General features: G+C 42.3%; 1 protein-coding gene across 3 annotated transcripts in view; it reads left to right on the top strand.

Annotated features, from left to right (window-relative positions):
• Nucleotides 1-17,718, top strand: part of AUTS2 (activator of transcription and developmental regulator AUTS2) — an 839,198-nt gene that overhangs the window by 230,588 nt on the left and 590,892 nt on the right. For all 3 annotated transcript variants that reach the window (XM_064166624.1, XM_064166623.1, XM_064166622.1), the window contains exon 2: nt 8,221-8,430. In XM_064166624.1, coding sequence (XP_064022694.1) covers nt 8,221-8,430 — 210 coding nt within the window. The remainder of the gene's footprint in view (nt 1-8,220; nt 8,431-17,718) is intronic.

Here is a 17,718-nt window from a genome sequence, read left to right as displayed (position 1 = left end):
CAGGTAGTTGTAGCCAGCAATGAGGTCTGTCCTGAGCCTCCTCTTCTCCAGGCTGCACACCCCCAGCTCCCTCAGCCTCTCCTCATAGGGTTTGTGTTCCAGGCCTTTCACCAGCTCTGTTGCCCTTCTCTCGACACATTCCAGCACCTCAACATCTCTCATGAATTGAGGGGCCCAGAACTGGACACTGGAATGATCACACAGGAGCAAGGCAGATCTCATTTGAAGTATCAGCTTTCATAAACTGTTGAGAAATAGGGCCAGCATCTAAAGACAGCTTGCTGGAGAAAGGTATGGGTTATTGGTTGAACATAACAGGGTAGGACATTTGTTTTACTGAGTAAAGCTCTTAGAGATAACTTCCTTAGTCTAGTGTGTTAGTAGAAATCCCAATTGACTTGTGCTAAAGAGTGATTGCTGTTTCACTACAACAATAAACAGTGCTGAATTCAAGCAGAAGATTGTTAACAACATATATCCTTTAATGCCGAGTAGAACAGCATTTAAACCATGCAACCGTGGCTGAACTGAGGAATAGTATGTGTACAGGAGCTTTTGCTTCTGTTTGCCTGAAGTGTGTATGTAGCAAGCAGCTATAGATTTCAGTTCCTTCAGGTTTGATGCAGTTTATTTGTCTCTTGTGTTTTTATCACCTGTGATGCCACTGTTAATGACATAAAAGCCTATGCTACTTCTTGAAGATCCTGCAGTCAGTTACACAAACAGATTTAACTTACTCTAGAATCAGAGACTCTTCTTAAGTCCATTTCCCACCTGTTAGAAAACTGGAAGGTGCACAGTGAGGGAGAGAATTGCAGGAGGCTTTTCCCTCTTGCTGCCATGAGTTGATTGTAATTAGAATTTGGTTTTCCTGTGCCTCCATCCTGTATTTAGTATGCAGCATCGAGGGAGGCCATCACACTACATATTTCAGAAACAGTGATTATCTGTGTCCTTATATATGTGATGCTTACTAAAGCCTGATCTGCAGGAGTTCTCAGCACTGCCGGGAGCTGCTGAAATCAATGGAGGATGTGCTTCATTAGATAAAGTGCTCTGCAGAGCTCAGTCCTCTGAAAAATCAGATTTTAGGTGCTTTTTAATGGGTGCTTAAAATTAGCAGGCGTTTTTGACCTGAACGTGTCAGGACTGTTGTTGCCACCTATAGAAGTGAATAGCGAAATACTTTCATCTGGCTAAAGAGCTGGAAATAGGCCATTGATATTTGTGCTGCATCTGAATCTATAGTGAGGAGCTGTATTGAAAAAGCCCTTGAGGAAATTAATAATTGGGTGTTCAGAGAAGGATGTGAATGGAGTGTAAGTAAACAAGTTTTAGAAACACATGTTGGACAAAGAGGAGAAAACAAAATCTTGGGTGGCTGCTCATTAGCTGAATGCTTTCCATTCTGCTCAGGGATGTGGGAGCACGAGATCATGTAATTAAAGATTGTATCATGACACATACGCATAAGAGGGCTGAATTAAGGTGGTGGCTGCAGCCTTAATCCTGGCCTTTCATAACTTCCAACTCCTTGACTTCCTAACCTCAATAATGTTGCTTTAATGTAGGATGGGGTTTTTTTGCATGCAATTTACATCAGCGGCACCTGAAAAGGAACCTTCTGTTTATCAATGATATTGTTAACAAATGATTTTGGGATGGAAAATCAAAGCAATCTCCTTGCTGCAGCAGTGCTTTTATAAAATATATCTCAGGCAGACAGCAACTTGCTTTTCTATTGTTTTGCCTTCATCTGTAATCACCACATAGCGTCCTGCAGCCTGGTACAGCATTTCATCTTCAGTCTGTTGCACAACCCTTTTTGCACAACACTGAACCACTTTGTTTTCAAATTCCAGACAGATGCAGGAGGCAGTGGATTGTAATTTTATGAAAACAAAGCCAACAAAACAAAATGAAACCTTTCTGCAGAGGTCTTGTAACTTGAAGAAATTGCTGGGATTAGCGGATGGGCTACTGCACCCACTGTAGTTAACATCTTGGCACTCTTCACCACTCCCTCATGTCCTAAAACACCATAATTTCTATGCTTTGAGAATCCTTTTATCTTCTTTATTGCACTTTACACCTGCTTGCCTTTCTCCCTGCTGTTGTTTTAAGAGTGTTTGCAATTTCTTCCCCTAGATAAATGCTTTTGAGGAACTAATTGTGCATTCAGAAGAATACTCAGTGCTTTAACTATCTTACCTGGAGGGAAATGAACGACTATTATAAACATCTTGTCTTATTTTCTGATTTTGCAAGATTGCAGGGACTAGTGCATGGGTTTTAGACCTTTACATCTGCCAGGACTAAAGCAACAAATTATGAAAAGTGAATGTCTGAGAGAGAGAGAGGGGTATTGAAGTTTTATGGCTTTTTCAACCACCAGCTATAAAATATCTTGCCAAATAGAACAGAAAACACAGGACAAGTCGATGGAGGCTGTCAAGATGTGATGACTAATTTGGTACCCTCATTCCCTGATTTTGGGGTGGGGGGGTGTTGGTCCAGTTTGTGCAGCTCTTTGTGTGTGTCATTCTATTGGATACCCACAGCCTGATGCTAACGAAGCTGCAGTATTTCTCTCGGCTCTACTCTCCAGGCATCTTAATTTCTTGCAAGCTAAATTTCTGTACAAATTCTCCCAGTGAATATGGAGCTGAGTGGTTTTGTCAGTGTTTCTGTCTGAGCGTTTTTTCATCAGAAGCTCTTTGGCTGCTTTTTGCTTTTCCTCACGTCACGTCCCTGGCAAATGAAATGCTTCTACAGCTGACAGCCAGGGCTGAGGTGCTGAGTCTGTCTTATGCTTGTGTCCATAACTTGGGAAGAATTTAAAATCGACTTCTGTAGCTAGTGAAAATGTATTTCTCCCCCCCCCCCCCCCCCCCCCCCCCCCCCCCGCCCCCTTAATTGGTCTCATTGTTCTGCATCGGTGTTCCTATCAAATGTGAATTGCTCTTACCTTGAAAATAGACAAAAGGCTCCGCAAGTACCTTTTCGACAGTTCTATTTGACAAGGATGCTTGGATATCTGAGTAGCGGGCAGGGGCAAACTGGTACATTTGAGCTTGCTTTTCTAACTGTGCTTTAAGTGGAGTATTGCATTGACATTTCATGACTATTTAATAATGGGGGAAGGGTTGAAGGTGTCTTTTTTTTTATACTTGCTTTATTGTTGGAGTGAAGGATAAATTGTTGAGCTCTGATATAAATCTGTTGGGGACTTTATCAAGAATCAGAGAAGCAAATAATTGGAAGATGGTTGTGGACTGATGCAGTTGTTACTTGGTTTTACTAGCTCAGTACAGTAATCTACTTCTGTTCTTAATAGTAAGTTCTTAAAAGCTGCATTTTACTGGGGTCAAGTTGGGTGTGAATTCAGAAACTAAGTTCTTGCAGCACTGGAATCACAATGAGAATCCACAATGATGGTTTGAAAGAGCAAGTCTTGAAACCCCTGCACAGTGCCTTAAATTTTCATCCAGAAAAGTGCCTGCAGTGTGTTTGCTACAAAGTGCATTTACAGTGTTGCTCTTCTTCAAGGGTTCCCGTATAAAAATCCTCTACTAAGGGATGGAACAGAGGTCCTGCTCTTGACATGTAGTTTCTAGGTCATTGCCAGAGGGAAGGTGGCTGGAGGGTAAGGGCAGGAAGAAAGGGGAGCAGTGATGGACTGGCTTTTTGGCAAGATTCGTGGGGGTGAAGCATGTACCTCATAAAGCAGTGTGAAGCACTGCTCAGCTTCCACTGAGGATCTGATTTAAAATTAATGATCTCTCTTTTACATAGCAAGATGATGGACTTTCCTGAAATAAATCAGGCACAGCTCTCTGAAAGCTTAACACTTGATGAGAATGCAGTGTGTCCTTCAAGCCTCCTACCTCGAGAGAATGTCTGATGTACCCATGGTGGCTGCTTCTCCACCCCTCACCAAATGCAGCACTCAGATTGAAATCGTTAATACTAATTGGGGCTGAGATGATTGCAGTGCCACCCCATCAGCCTTCAGCAGCCCTCCTGCTCGCCGGCGTCGCGGCAGGAGTCTGTTCAGCATGGGCGGCTCTCTGCCGCTGTGGCACGTACAGTGGTATCAGCTTGATTAATGTGCCCAATAGAAATAAAACAAATGGAATTTTTTTTTTAGATTATACAGTACACTCATAAATATTAATGCACTTTTGTACTGAATTGCATGTAATTACATATTTATACATTTAAGTCACCTTCCTGATACACTTAAGGCACTTTACTGATGAAAGATATCTCTGAATAAGATGGTTTTAAACCATGCCTAATATGTTTGTAGGATTTATTTAATAATGTGTGGGCTTGCATGCTGGCAGGAGAGGAGAAAAACCTCCATTAAAGTCTGAATGTGTTGTTCACAGAGTCTGCTACTTAGTTTGAATCAACTCCATGGGTAGCTGCTGAAAAATGCGTCTCGACATGAAATATTACTACATCTCCTTATCTATGTAGATAAGGTCTGTGCAGTCCTGTCACCTTAGAGTAATTACAGCTTATTACTCTAATCATGATGATGCCTGAAGTCTGTAATTAGGATTGTGCTGGCTAATGTGCTAGCACACGGCGTGGTACAGCTATCGTCCTATCTAAACAACAGAAAGATAAAAATGGGATGAAGGAGAAAGGGCAGAAGTGGAGAAGTGATTTATGCTGGGCATGGTTCCCAGCCAAGCACCACCTCCACCCAACCCAACAGCTTCCAGAAGGGCAGAATCCATGTGTGTCCTCCACAGCCTCATAAGGGCCTGTTCCAATGGGGTGTCCAGAATGATCCCAGGCAGTCTGGGCCATCAGTTGTGACAATCTCTGTGTGATCTCTATGCAAGCTAACTTTAATGCATCCTTCCTGCCTGTGTCTATGCTTTTATTCTTTTAACACATCCCTATTGCAGTCCAGCCTGCAGATGAAAAGTTTAAGCATACATCTGTGTACCTATATGATTTGACCTTAAGAAAAGATAGTATATATATATATATATATATATATATGTATCTGTCAAAAGCAATGAGAGGTTCTACCATACAATTCAATAAACCAAGGGTTTGACCCACAGCACTCTGTAATTTTCTCTGCAGTGATGTCAGCTGGTGAAAAGCAGACACTGCTCTGGAGGAATGTGGTTGTCTAAATGCCAATCTTTATGTCCACATTTCACAGTAAGCCCTCCCAAAAAATTTGATTTAAGACCCCCTCTCACAACTTGTAGAATGGCAAGTGATGCACTTTTGCAGCTGCCTTTCCTTTGTGGTTGTGAGTATGAGAGGCACCTTATTTTCTGAGATGTCTGCAGGTTGTTCCCCCCTCTCTTGAAGATTCCTTTCCACAAAGTTTGTAGAAGGCCTTGTGAGTTTGATGTCACTTGCAGATTCTTTCATCTCAGTTCTGACATGAGTTAAACTTCCTTTAGGTGAATCTGGCAACTCATGAAACTTTCTGCAATCGGCTAGAACATGAGCTTCTTAAGGAGCAGGTTACCCCAGATACACTCATAGTGATCTGCAAAATGTGACCCATTTTACACCCTCTTTAAAAGCTAATGGCCACTAGTAATTTCTTGATGGCAGTGCTAGCCCCATTAGACATTTTATAAGCTTCTGGAAGCCTGCCACTGTTTCATTTAGATCACTCAGAGCTAGGGGTGAAAAAAAAGTCCCACAAAAGCTATTTAGTCATTAGGACAGGTTTTTATTCTTTTCTTTTTTTCCCAGGAAAGTTTCTTCACTCCTTCAACCTTTCACATTTAAAGTGAGTCCTCTTAGCAGCATTTCTATCTACAGATATAAGTTCCTTGTTTTAACAGAAATTCTGTGCTGGCTTACTGCAGTGCTCAGGAAGCATTGGATTGTTTTATGCTGACCTGGAAAAAAATATTTGTTTCTCATTAGCAGCACAATAATGGTTATCTTAAAGCACACCTCTGTTCTGTGATAAAGCAGCTCGTTGGCTGGCATTGAAGAAATTGTAATTGTGGTGCTTTTTTCCTGTGTGGAATTTGCTCTGTGACAATTGCAGTGTTAGTTTTCCAGTTTATTTTGCTAAGTTCGGCAGGCTGGGACTGAGGGGTGAGGGAAAGGCTGTGAGGTGCCCTCTGTTAACCAGGAGGTAGGTCAGTGTGGGTTTTCAGTTGCTCTGGTTACTCTTTATGAAGCTGTGGATGATGAGCATTGGTGAAATTGTTTCTGCAGTCTATGCCTTTGTGCGTTTATGGTATGTATCTAAATCTAAAACCTTCCTGGGAAAGGAGACAGGTGTGCTTGGAAAAGTGATTCTCTCCCTCTGTATTTCCTTGGGCTTGCTCCGTGGGGATACCTCAGCTTGTGTACGGTGCTTTCACAGGTAGATCTCAAAGCCTGTTATGAAAATCAGTGCTACTACTGACTTCTTTTTCAGTAGCTGGAGGAACAAAGGAAGAGAGACATGACATTCTTGAAGGAGTGATTCTGCTTTATAGTTGAGGATGCTCAAGATTTTTTTCATGAGCTTGAATAAGGTTCCTAACATTCTTCATAGGACACACTGGGTGAAGAAAAGCTTTGGATATTTCCCATACTATTTTAGCTGAAGAAAAGGTTTTAAAAGTGTCTTATAGCTTCTGTACTGTGCTCCCTTATTTATTGCCTGTAAAATTGCCCTTTTTACCAAATATCAACTATCTTCAGTTTAATTAATCTTCTCATTGGTTTCAGTTATGAATTTTGTGAAGCTCTTGTGTTTCAGATAGGTATTTAGGGAGCATTCTTTAATTAAGTCAAACTGATTTTTGCCTTTAGGCATGGGGGTTTTTTTGCATTAAAAGATGGCATAATTTGAATTATGTTCTTCTGAACCTGAATCTTTCTGTGACACAGGGACCAATAGTCAGTTTCTTTCCTGCTGTCACATATAATATAAAGTGACAATAAACAGCAGCATGAATTACAGAATCTGAGTGTTGTGAGGGTTGGAAAAGATCCCTGGAGATCATCTAGTCCAACACTCCTGCTAAAGCAGGGTCACCCACAGCAGGTTGCCCAAGATCACAATATCCAATCAGGTTCATAACCTCTCCAGAGAAGAATCCACAACCTCTCTGGGCAGCCTGCTCAAGCACCCTCGGAGGAAAGAAGTTTCTCCTCGTGTTTAGCTGGAACCTGCTGGGTTCCAGTTTGTACCCCTTGCCTCTTTTTCTGTCACTGGGCATCAATGAAAAAATCTCAACCACATCCTTTTGACACCTACCCTTTTCATATTTAGATGAAGGCTTACTTTATGAGAGGGCATGAAGAGGTTCTGGTCAACCAGCCAGGTGTGTTAATAGAGTATACCTAAATTATTACACTGATTAAGGAATATGTATTTGATATGGAGTTCTTGGAGTAGATGTGACTTAGCAGACTATTTATTACGTGAACAGCATGTAATGTAATTTACACCTTTTGGTAGCCTCTAATTCTTTTCTCCTAATTATCCTTCAGCTTCCTTTTCCTCTGCCTTTTAATTCTGTGATATTGGAATGTTCTTTTAAGTAACATTTCTTTGAAGCAGAACCATGAATTCCATGTTTTGCAGGTTACCAGTAAGAAAGTAGCTTAAACTGGAAGTTAAGCAAAAAAGCCTGTGTTTGTTTTACAGGACTTGAGTGTTTTGCACAGACAGATGTTGATTCTGGGGTTTATAGAAAGAACAGTAACAAAATGTTCAGATATAAGCTTTTTGGTGTGTGCTCCCCCATCCACTCTGAGATTTGGAAATCTTCTCCTTAGGTCAGGCTTAAGGCAAATGTCCACTGAAGTCAACTGGAATTCATTTGCTATAAATGGATTTAGATCAGCTCTTGCTTTGGCTTGTCAAGTACAAGAAATAAGAAAAATAACAGTGAAAAGCCAAGCCTTGTTTAAATCAAAGATGAGGGGGGGATGTGTGTGTGTGTGTGTGTTTTGGTGAATTGTGAGCTTGATGGGATGACATCTAAAGGAGCATCTCTCTGCTCCTGAGCATTCACTTCATCTTGCAGATTTTATCTTGCATTTATCTATCATTTGATTAAGTGGACACCAGTCAAGTTCTTAATTTCTTCCTTTTCTGGTGAGGATTTTCTTAGAGAATGCTTTGCTGGTCACCTAGAATTACTGCTTGAAGAAGTCAAACCAAACTGGAGCCATATCTTAACCACTGTGTTTTTCTTCTCTTCCTTTTTTCCTCTGCAGAAGGACATAGCTCTGAAACCTCAGGAACGTGTGGAGAAGAGGCAGAATCCTCTAGCCAAGAAGAAACGGGAAGCACTTACCAATGGGCTGTCATACCTTCCTAAAAAGAACAGACTTCACCACCACCAGTACAGCTCCGACCGAGAAAACGATCGCAACCTCTGTCAGCACCTTGGGAAGCGGAAGAAAATACCGAAGGGCCTCAGACAGGTGGGAGACGATTTATCTGTCGTGGAGAGAGAGGGCTTGGGCTGGTAGCACATGGTCTGTAAAAGCACATTTCTCACTTTGTGGGAATGTTTATTTTAATCCCTTCATAGCTGGTTTATGGCTCTCAGGTGCCATTTAGTGCTGCGTCCTGGTACTGGAGATGAGCTGAGTGGGGAAGCAAGTGGTGTACTGATGATAGAGCTAATTAAGGAACGTGCAAAGGTTGGAAGAGCTTTTGTAGACTGGCTGTGAGACCGCCAGGGCAAACAAATGTGGCCTCTCTGTAACATTTTTAGACCAAATTTGTACTATAAATAGGCTTTCTTGTCTTTTGACTTTGAACATAGAAACCTGATATTCCCTCTGAACATCAAGGGCAAGGTGAGGTAATTGCCAGAAGGGCAGCTGTTAATCAAGACAAAGCTGCAAGACTGATTAAGGTGGGCGGAGCTCATTTGTAAGATATTAGTGACACCTGTGTGTGCTCTTTTGAGTTGTTAATCACCTGGCTGTAAGCGAGAACTTCCTGCCTCTCCAATAGTGGTCTTCCCGTGCTGCAGAGGCTGTGGTGAGTGTGCAGTTTTCAAAGTTGCTGGAAATTTTGGTATATATTTCAGAATCATGCAGTTTTCTGTTTGTTATGGGTCTTGTTTTAAAATGAGAGAGCTGTGACAGGTGCAAATTCTCTGGTGAGCAGGATGCTTGTGTAGTCGTTTGGCTCACTGTCTGTGAAACTAAAGTCTAAACTAACAGTAAAGAGATCAGCTTTGATCTAAATTTGATGCTAATGTCTTTTTACCCAAAACTTATGTGTCTAATGGAGAGGGTTGAATCTTCCTTCTTTTTTTGGGCAACCTGAACATTGCTTTGTAGAGAAACTTCTAGAAACTTTGCTGCTGCTCATTTTGTAAGCTCAGGTGGATGGAAGGAATATTGAGGATGACAAGTGTATTGACTTGTACTCAATTGTGATTCTTCAGAGTTACAGAAGCTGATAAAAAGTGGTTTTGTGCTTAAGTCTAAGTTGTATATAGAGGTAAGAGTGTGCATAGCAAAGCAAACAAATTGTAAAATGCCTGCTTTGCTACCACAGCTGTTAAAGGGATTTCTTCTGATTTTATTTGCCTTTTCTATTTCAAAGGAAGATAGGGAAGCTCTTCAGGATAGCTTATGCAATGGGTATAAGTCGGTATTGAAAGTTGCTGTGTTTCCTTAACTGCTTTCTGTGTTAACCTACATGGTCTTTACTCTGTTCTGTTTTAGTATGACAAATGGTAAATGTGTCTGCTCTCTGCAGAAGGAACTGCCCCTGGTGAAAGTTCACTCCTTGCACTGTTTGATACCCCCAGTATAGCTGCTGCCAGGTGAAACCTTTTTTGCCCCATATTTAAGCTAGAAAGGAATCAGTCTCAGTGCTGATAGAGGTTATTTGTGAGGTGATGTTTTTAGGAATGAGTATATGCTGGCTTGGAAGTTACTGAGTGGACAAATGTCATGGAAACTGTTTTTTCTTTTAGCTGATAAATCTGAGTACTCTGCTTAATTCCTGAGGGATAAGGCTGAGAGGAAATAAAATATCTTGCTTGATATAAATTTAATGCAATTGGTAGGGATATAACTTCTTAGATAAGAACATTTCAGTCTCATGAGCAGTTTGGCTGATGACAAACCCAAGTGGCTTTGGCACTTAGACGTGGAAAAAAGGCATCATGGAAAAGACTATAAAGCTTATTTGAAAAGACATGCTCACAACCTTTGTAGGGTTTCTGTTAAGCATCTTCTCTGTTTTCTCTCAAGAGAAAGAAAAAAAGGGAAGTGCTAAATTCTGAGGATGCCTTTCTCTGATCATGTAACACTCTTCTTCCCAGAGGAACTCTTGGTTACACACCTTGGTTTTCTTTCCCAGAGGAACTCTTGGTTACACACCTTGGTTTTGTTTCCCCACCTAGCTCTAGGCACTGAATTCCTGGACTTTTGATGGGAAGTTGCTTATCAATCTTCTCAGATAATAACAAGCCAAGAACTGGGGCTACTCTGTTTTGTGGTTGGCAAAGTAAGAGCACCCAAAGCCGGTTAAAATTTGGTATGCTTCTGGATATATATGGTGTCCTTCCTATAGGGTCACAGAATATCTCCATTTGGAAGGGACCCACAAGGGTCGAGTTCAGTTCCCTGCTCCTCACAGGACTATCTACAACTGAACCATTAGGGCCATGTATTTTGTACCTAAATAACATATATTGACCCTATTGTCTCCAGAAGAATCCTGAATTATCACATGTGAATACTGGATGGCAGGATGCAGTCTTGATGCTGCCACTTGCTTTCTTGTGCTGGCGCAAGATCTTGCCTTCAGTGTGTCACTGTTGGGAAGTTCTACGCCTGGAGATTCTTGTTCATTGTTTTAGCAGTGGTTAACAGTCCTGCCTGGTACACCTTTCTGTGAAATCTGTTACCTGCTGGAAGGAACTCTCCCATGCAGGATTTACTGTACGAAGCTCCCTTGTCAAACAGATTTAGTTGAAGGCAGCTATTGGAAGGCCTACTAATTAGTTTTCAGAGGAAAATCCTTTCAGTATTCATGCAGGTATTTATCCAGCTATGCAGAAATGCCTACAGGTTTATTGAAAACCAGAAAATGTGAAACTGTAGGTTAATTAAGGCTCATCTTTTACCAGCAAGAAGACTTTTGAACTCTGCTTTGTGAGCTTTTATAAATGCACTTATTAAATGCCTCAAGGAAATTTTAGTTGGCGTTAAGCAAACACAAAGCTCATCAGAACATTTCTCCAGCGTTTTCAGTTTAATTTCCTTTACGTTAATTGGTGATGCTGTGTTTTTATGTGTTCTCTGGAAAAAAAAAATAGTTAAAATCATTGGGAAATCTCCAAGTGAACATTTTAAAATTAGTAAAGGGTGCAAAGAGGTTGGCAGAATTTTGTAAATAGTTCTTAATGAGTTTTTATTCCTCAAGGTTGGAGCAGAGCAAGGCACGCTAGGAAACAATGAGTTTTCATTGCAAGAGCGTTGAGAGTGTTTTGACAGAGGGAAGTATTGTTTCTCTTTGCTCAGTGGATGTGTGTTTTGGAGAGAGCAGAAGACACTGACTTTTTCTACCTCTGTCCTTCCCTTTGTCATTTTCTTTATCTGCCAGGAGATTCGTACATCTTGCAGATTGTCTTTGTGTGTTTCCCTGAAACAGGAGTCTGTGCTGGGCAAGTGGTGTCTTTAGCTGGCTTCTGTATATAGGACAGCAAACTACTGCTGGGCTCTACCTTAACTGGCTGATTGCAAAGACACTCGCAGAATAGCTGAATCTGTCTCAGCACAGGGAAGAAGAGAAACTGGTCATAAGGGGCACATAGTGAATGAAGAGAAGAAAACTCATGATGGAGGGATTAATTAAGAGGTATATTATAAAGAGATAAAGAGAAAATAGGAAGAATAGCAAGGAAAGGTACACTGCTGACTCTGGAAGTCATCAGCTACAAGCTTTGTGAACTGTTGGCTTTAACCTCATAGTCCATTACATGAATCATGTAAAACGGAGGGAAATACTGATACTTCTCTTTCTCAGAATTAAGTCCATAGTCCCTTTGGCATTCTTGCCCTGAATCCATGCACCTGAAATCTGAGACTGCTGGGGCTTCTGATGGCTACTCTGGAGAGCCACTCTTGTCCCATTTCATTGTGGCTTGTTGGAGGTTTAGTTGTGGCACATTTGTTCTCTGGTGCAGAGGTGCTTGAGTGCTTCAGTACAGCAAACCTGCGGTGCAGAGGGTGATATAACGGCTGTGTGATCGGCATTCAATCACGTTTACAGTTAGGAATGGGTTTTGCATGCCCTTAGACAAGCCTGTGCATGACAGGTAATGAGAGCAGAGAAGGAGGTGGGTGTTAGCTGCATGGTTTGTGGTGACACTGGTTGGGGAGCTGAGCAGATGGGTTTGATTGTCACAGGCAGTGTGATTCCAGTGAGAGCTGACTGTGGTGACAAGCGATTTACAATGTGCTATTTACAGTTTGGGTTTGCAGTCTCTCAATGACATCTGAGTGCTCTTTAGCAATTGCTTCCATTACTGCTTTTCTAAGAGCTGTTAATTGAAAATGAAATTGTGGGTGGGCTTTAGGAGTGGAATAGCAGCTACAGGGATTACACACAACGACAAAAACTGTTCAATTTCTTTGACCCCCAACTTGTAACTGTGCTGTGTAGCAGCAAGGGATAAATTGTGTGTATTTGTGTAGTGTGAGATCAGATAGCTTGGAAATAACTGCATACAGTGTGGCTACACCATAATGAGTGAGAAAGGCTTAAATCTCCTTTCACACAGCTGCTGTGACTTGAAATTGCTAGATGGGCAGCCAGAGCATGTCAGCACCTACAAAACTGCTGAAGGCCAGGAAGATAGCTCACACAGGACAGCAGAGGAGCTTGCAAGCTCTGCTGGGTGTCTTTGGGCTAGTTCTGTGCTGGTGGAGGTCTGGGTGTTTGTCTGAAATCAAAGAAAATGTTGCTGCTGACATGTAGTGTGTGGGACAAAGTTCCACACCTTAGGAGTGGTACCAGCTTGTCAGGGCAGCAGCAATACTACCATGCCTTTGTGGAAACTGATGTTACTTCCATTTCTGTTTGCAAAGAGAGGTGATGTTTCATTTTTAATAGCAGCACAAGTACTTGGAAGTGACTAGATTTGCTGTTTGCTTTGCAACCTACATGGCATGCTTTGGTTACGTGCAAGTGTTGGCAAAAGGTTCAAGCCATATGAAGCAAATGCTGCTTGCCTGGTCTGTGTTGGTATCATGTCCTCCAAGGGCATTGTTTATTTGGATTATTGGCCAAACCACCTTATCAACAACATTTAGTTTGAGAAATAAGCTATAAAATGTTTGTTTGTTTTTTAAATCAGACTACAACACTGAAGGAATAGAAAGGGCCATGTAAAGGTTACACCACAGTGTGAGTGCATGTGGTAATATAGTAGATAAGGATGCTCATGTGATAAAGAGAGCTAGCTAGATCTGGGTTTTGAGAAACCTTCTGGGAGATGGGAAAGGAGAAACATATCTATGGGGAAGGTGTGAAGTGGTGAGGCTTTACATAGGCCCAGGCTGGGCAGTGTGGTTTTTCTGGAGAGGTAAATCTTACCCAAAGGTGTGCATATTGAAATATATATCCTCCATATACACACAAGAGGGGGCCTATTGTATGAATTAATATCATCTGTGTCTGCTAATGTCCAGCTCAGTGTTATCTAATCTATCATCATGCTGTTAAAATGTCAAGTGCTCTTTGCTGGCCACTCAGTAATTTCATCCTCAAAAGAGAGCCATGCTGCATTTTGCAGACATGTGGAGCATGTGAGTTTCTCTGTGTGTGAGGCATAGTGTGTCTTAAAAGCTGGGCTGCCATTCAGCTGCCCCTCTCGGAAACCACTGTTGGTGACAAACAGGGCTTGAATTACAAGTGTTTTGTGATTCCCCACCACTGTTTGCTGCTGATCAGAGGCCAGAGAAATCTCCAGCTGCACTTAACCCGCAGCCACCGTAACCAGCACGTCATCTCTGAAGGCACCCAGCTGCTCAAAAGCATCCAAACAACTTCTGGGCCCTGATAATATATAATTGAGCTCCATGGGCACAGAAGAGATTGTTGTTCTCTACAGAAAGGACTGAAAAAATGATGTGTTGCTTCTCATGCCTGTTGTTCTGCGCTGCACATCCTCCCTCCCAGGTTTAATGAAGTTCCTGAATAGGCCCTTTGGATTCCTTGCAAGAACAGAGAAAAGCAAGCAGATGATGTGAAATCCAGAGCCATTCACAAACCCAGGCAGGAGGACAATGTGCAGGCAGTGCTTTCAACTCGCAGCACGCAGAGGCAAACACCTGCATTCATTGATCAGCCGCTTCTAGGAGCTGCCACTTCACCAGGGATTTGCCTGCAGTGACGTGTCACAGGCGTTCTCCTCCCCCCCCCCCCTTATAATCATCAGTTTCACCTGCAATTTTTCAATAAGCTATTGAATTATACCTCTCTAAATGATACACTGCAAATCCAGCGGCTCCTAATTGCTAATGATGGTTCTGAAAGACTTTCATTTGACTGTAATTAGGTTTGCAAGCAATCAGCTGCCCTTATCAGAATTGAAAACACATATAATGTGAAATAGGGGCTGGTGGGAGCTGAGCAGTTTCTTGCAAGGAGGAGGGAAGAGGAAGATGTTTTATTAGCAGAAGCTGTGACATATTTTAACACCTTGAAAACATCATGTGTGAAATTAATTCTGTTCAGTATTATACCATCTGGCAGTGTTATTGTTCTGTATATATTGCCACGGAAAGTCTGCTTTTTTTTTTTTTTTTTTCAACTGGGAGTGAGCCTGTATTTGAAATAGTAATCATGAGTCAAATGGATTAGTAAGGATGTTATCCCTGCTAGATAGGTTAAAAATACATACTGGGAGATCCCATGGACTCAAAATGGCTTCCCTGTGGAGAGCTTCACTTGCAAGTCTGATGAAATTGGAAGAAAAGGCTCTTGGTTTTGCTATGCCTCTCTCCTGATAATGAGTACCTATGCTCAAAAGTAGGAGAAAGCCTGTCCAGGTATTGTCTATTGAGACTGAAGTAGGAAATGCCTGTATCTTAAACTCATGTGATGGTTTGGGTGTTACCCGCCCCCCCACACTTTAGAAGGAACCCAGACTAGTCTCAGCCAGCTCTGGGAATAGGAATGAAGCTTATATTTACAGCTAGCACAATATACAATCAGTTATTTACAGTATATACAACTATATACAGAAATACACAAGGTAAAAGAAATACAGAAGCACATCTCCCCTCCCAGAAACCTGAGTCCCCAGGAGGGGCTCTCAACCACCCCTGCACCTTCCCCCTGCCCCTCTCAACCTTACCCCAGTCCTAAGGAAGAATAGAGGTTCAGCCAAGAGGTTAAGAAGCAAAGGGGAGTGGAAGGTGAGGTTAGGGAGATGCAGCTCAGTCAGTGCCCAGCCAGAAAATGCAGACAAAATGGCCAGAGGGTTATCTAATGTTTACATTCTTCTTCAGCAAGACTGTGAGGGAAGGAGACATCACCATTGTTTTCCTTTCACAGCCTATAATCTCCTTTTTCTCACCAAAACACTCTAGCCTGCTTCAAACTAGCACAGCTCAGTACCATGATAACTGTTTAATAGCATACTACTACTTTGGTTCTGTCTTTATGCTACTGTGTTGAACACCCATCTCAGTCTCTTGTTAACAGGAGTGTCTTCAGGCTCCAGTGTAGGCACAGACAGTCCCCATTCATAGATGCAGAGAAAAGTAAGCTTAACACCTGGTTACAATCTTGTGTTTACACAGCCTGGTGAAAATATTGTCTGTTTGGCCATAGGGATTGTCTCTTAACTGGGACTCAAACATGGGTGTTAATATCTGATATGGTGACCAGTGTAATTCTCATACGAGTGTAACTTGGAGATGGTAGAGGCTGTGCAGCCAAAGCGCAGCATGGAAGAACTTAAGGCACAGCTAGAAACAGGAGTAAATGGAGGGATATTAATATCTCCCCTGCATCTCTGAGGCTGATAGTGTGAGCTGATTGCACCTGGTGTGTGGCAAAAGGGCTCCTCTTCTTTCACCTGCCATGGCTGTTGTGTTGCAGGTGATCAGGCTTGGAAGAAAATGAGCAGTGTTGGCATGTTTTTATTTCTAATGCAAATCCTGCCACTGCTTTGCTATCTGCCCTGCTGCATCTCACTTGGTCTTTTGGCTCCAGTTTATGCAGCTGTGAAACAGAGTTGCCAGAGAGATGTCACCACCCTGTCACCAGACCTGGTAAAGCTGCGGGGAAAAAGTGTCCCTGTGCACACCACTTGCTCACTCCAGCCAGGGTGTAGCAAGCCCCTAGCAAATTCCAGCCTGAATAAAAAGATTAAAGACAGTGGCTTTTGGGGTTAACTTCATTATGTTAATCAGTTAGATATCATGAGAATAACAGTTAAAAAACAAAACCACTGTGCACAGAGCAGTTATTGTCTCCCAGGATTACCTTTTTCCTTTTAGTGTTGGCACCCCACTCTAATTGAAAACTTAAATGATTATTAAAGGTGCCATCTGGGGAAGTGAGTCATATTTCACACGTGTGATGCAATCAATTGCTGCCTCAAAAGTTGCTAAGCATCTTACTAACAGGAATTAAGCAAAGAATGAATTTTGACTGAGGCTGCTTGGAGATAAATGAAGCTCTAGCTTGAGCAATATAAGGCAGTACAGTAAAGTGACCCTATTGAATTAAAAATTACCCAAAAAGACACGTCTCCCAGCATTTCCTGAAGTAAACTTGTTCTGTATTCTACAAATACACCTTCAATGTAAGGCAAGAGTTCTGATCTGTAGACTCACCTTTGTATTAACTGGAAGCAAAGCAGTTCATGCACAATTATTTGATGTGAACATGGAGGTGTTGAAGCTATGTTACTGGGTGCCTTTTCCCCCCATGAACTCTGTAGTCACAAAGGGAGGAGGTATAAGAGCCATGTGGCTGTAGCATCCAGCAATGTGCTGGTGAGTGTGCAGCATTTCTCTGGCATAGGACCCACTGCCAGAGAGCAGGGGCTGTGTTCTGGGGCTGTTTCTGATGTAAGATCCAATCTGCAGGAAGGGAGGCGCAGGTAGGCTGTGGTACCTTGCAACAAGCTCCGTGGTTTGGGAAGAGCCCTGGAGCAGGAGAGCAGCCTTGGGAGCAGGTCAGGCTCTTGTGTGATACTTAGACTCGGGCTTTTGTACCCTCTGGTCCCACTCTTGAGTGCTGTAACTCCATGGATTCAGGGACCAAAGACTGAGACTGTGTGCTTGTGAAGTGCCTGGGGACACTTTCAATGTCACTGAACAACATTTGGAGGAACTGTTCTCTTACCAAGACTCTCTAGTTCATATTTTCCAAGAGTAAGACAACAGCAGGAGGTCAAGAGGCAATTTCTTGAAGTTAGTAGGATATTTTTCCTATGTCCTTGTAAACGAAGGGCAATATTTCTGCTTTGCTAGCTAGTTTCTTACAACCAGACAGAGAGGGAAACTGGGATTCCCTAGACCTGAACAGCTGCATTTTTGGCTGAGATTTATTAGAATCATAAAGGAAACAGCAGCATGAGTGGTGCTGTCACTGCAGCCGGGTACACTAAAGCAGTGTGAAGCACATCTGGCACGTTAGCTTTCAAGGTTTGCAGTGCCTTGTGGTGGGCTTGCAGAACTTTTGAGCCTGTGGCTGTGGAGGGACATCTCTGGCCA

Source organism: Pogoniulus pusillus, chromosome 27 (genome assembly GCF_015220805.1).
Source record: "Pogoniulus pusillus isolate bPogPus1 chromosome 27, bPogPus1.pri, whole genome shotgun sequence".
Classification (NCBI taxonomy): Eukaryota; Metazoa; Chordata; class Aves; order Piciformes; family Lybiidae; genus Pogoniulus; species Pogoniulus pusillus.
This window is presented reverse-complemented; position numbering and strand designations above follow the sequence as displayed.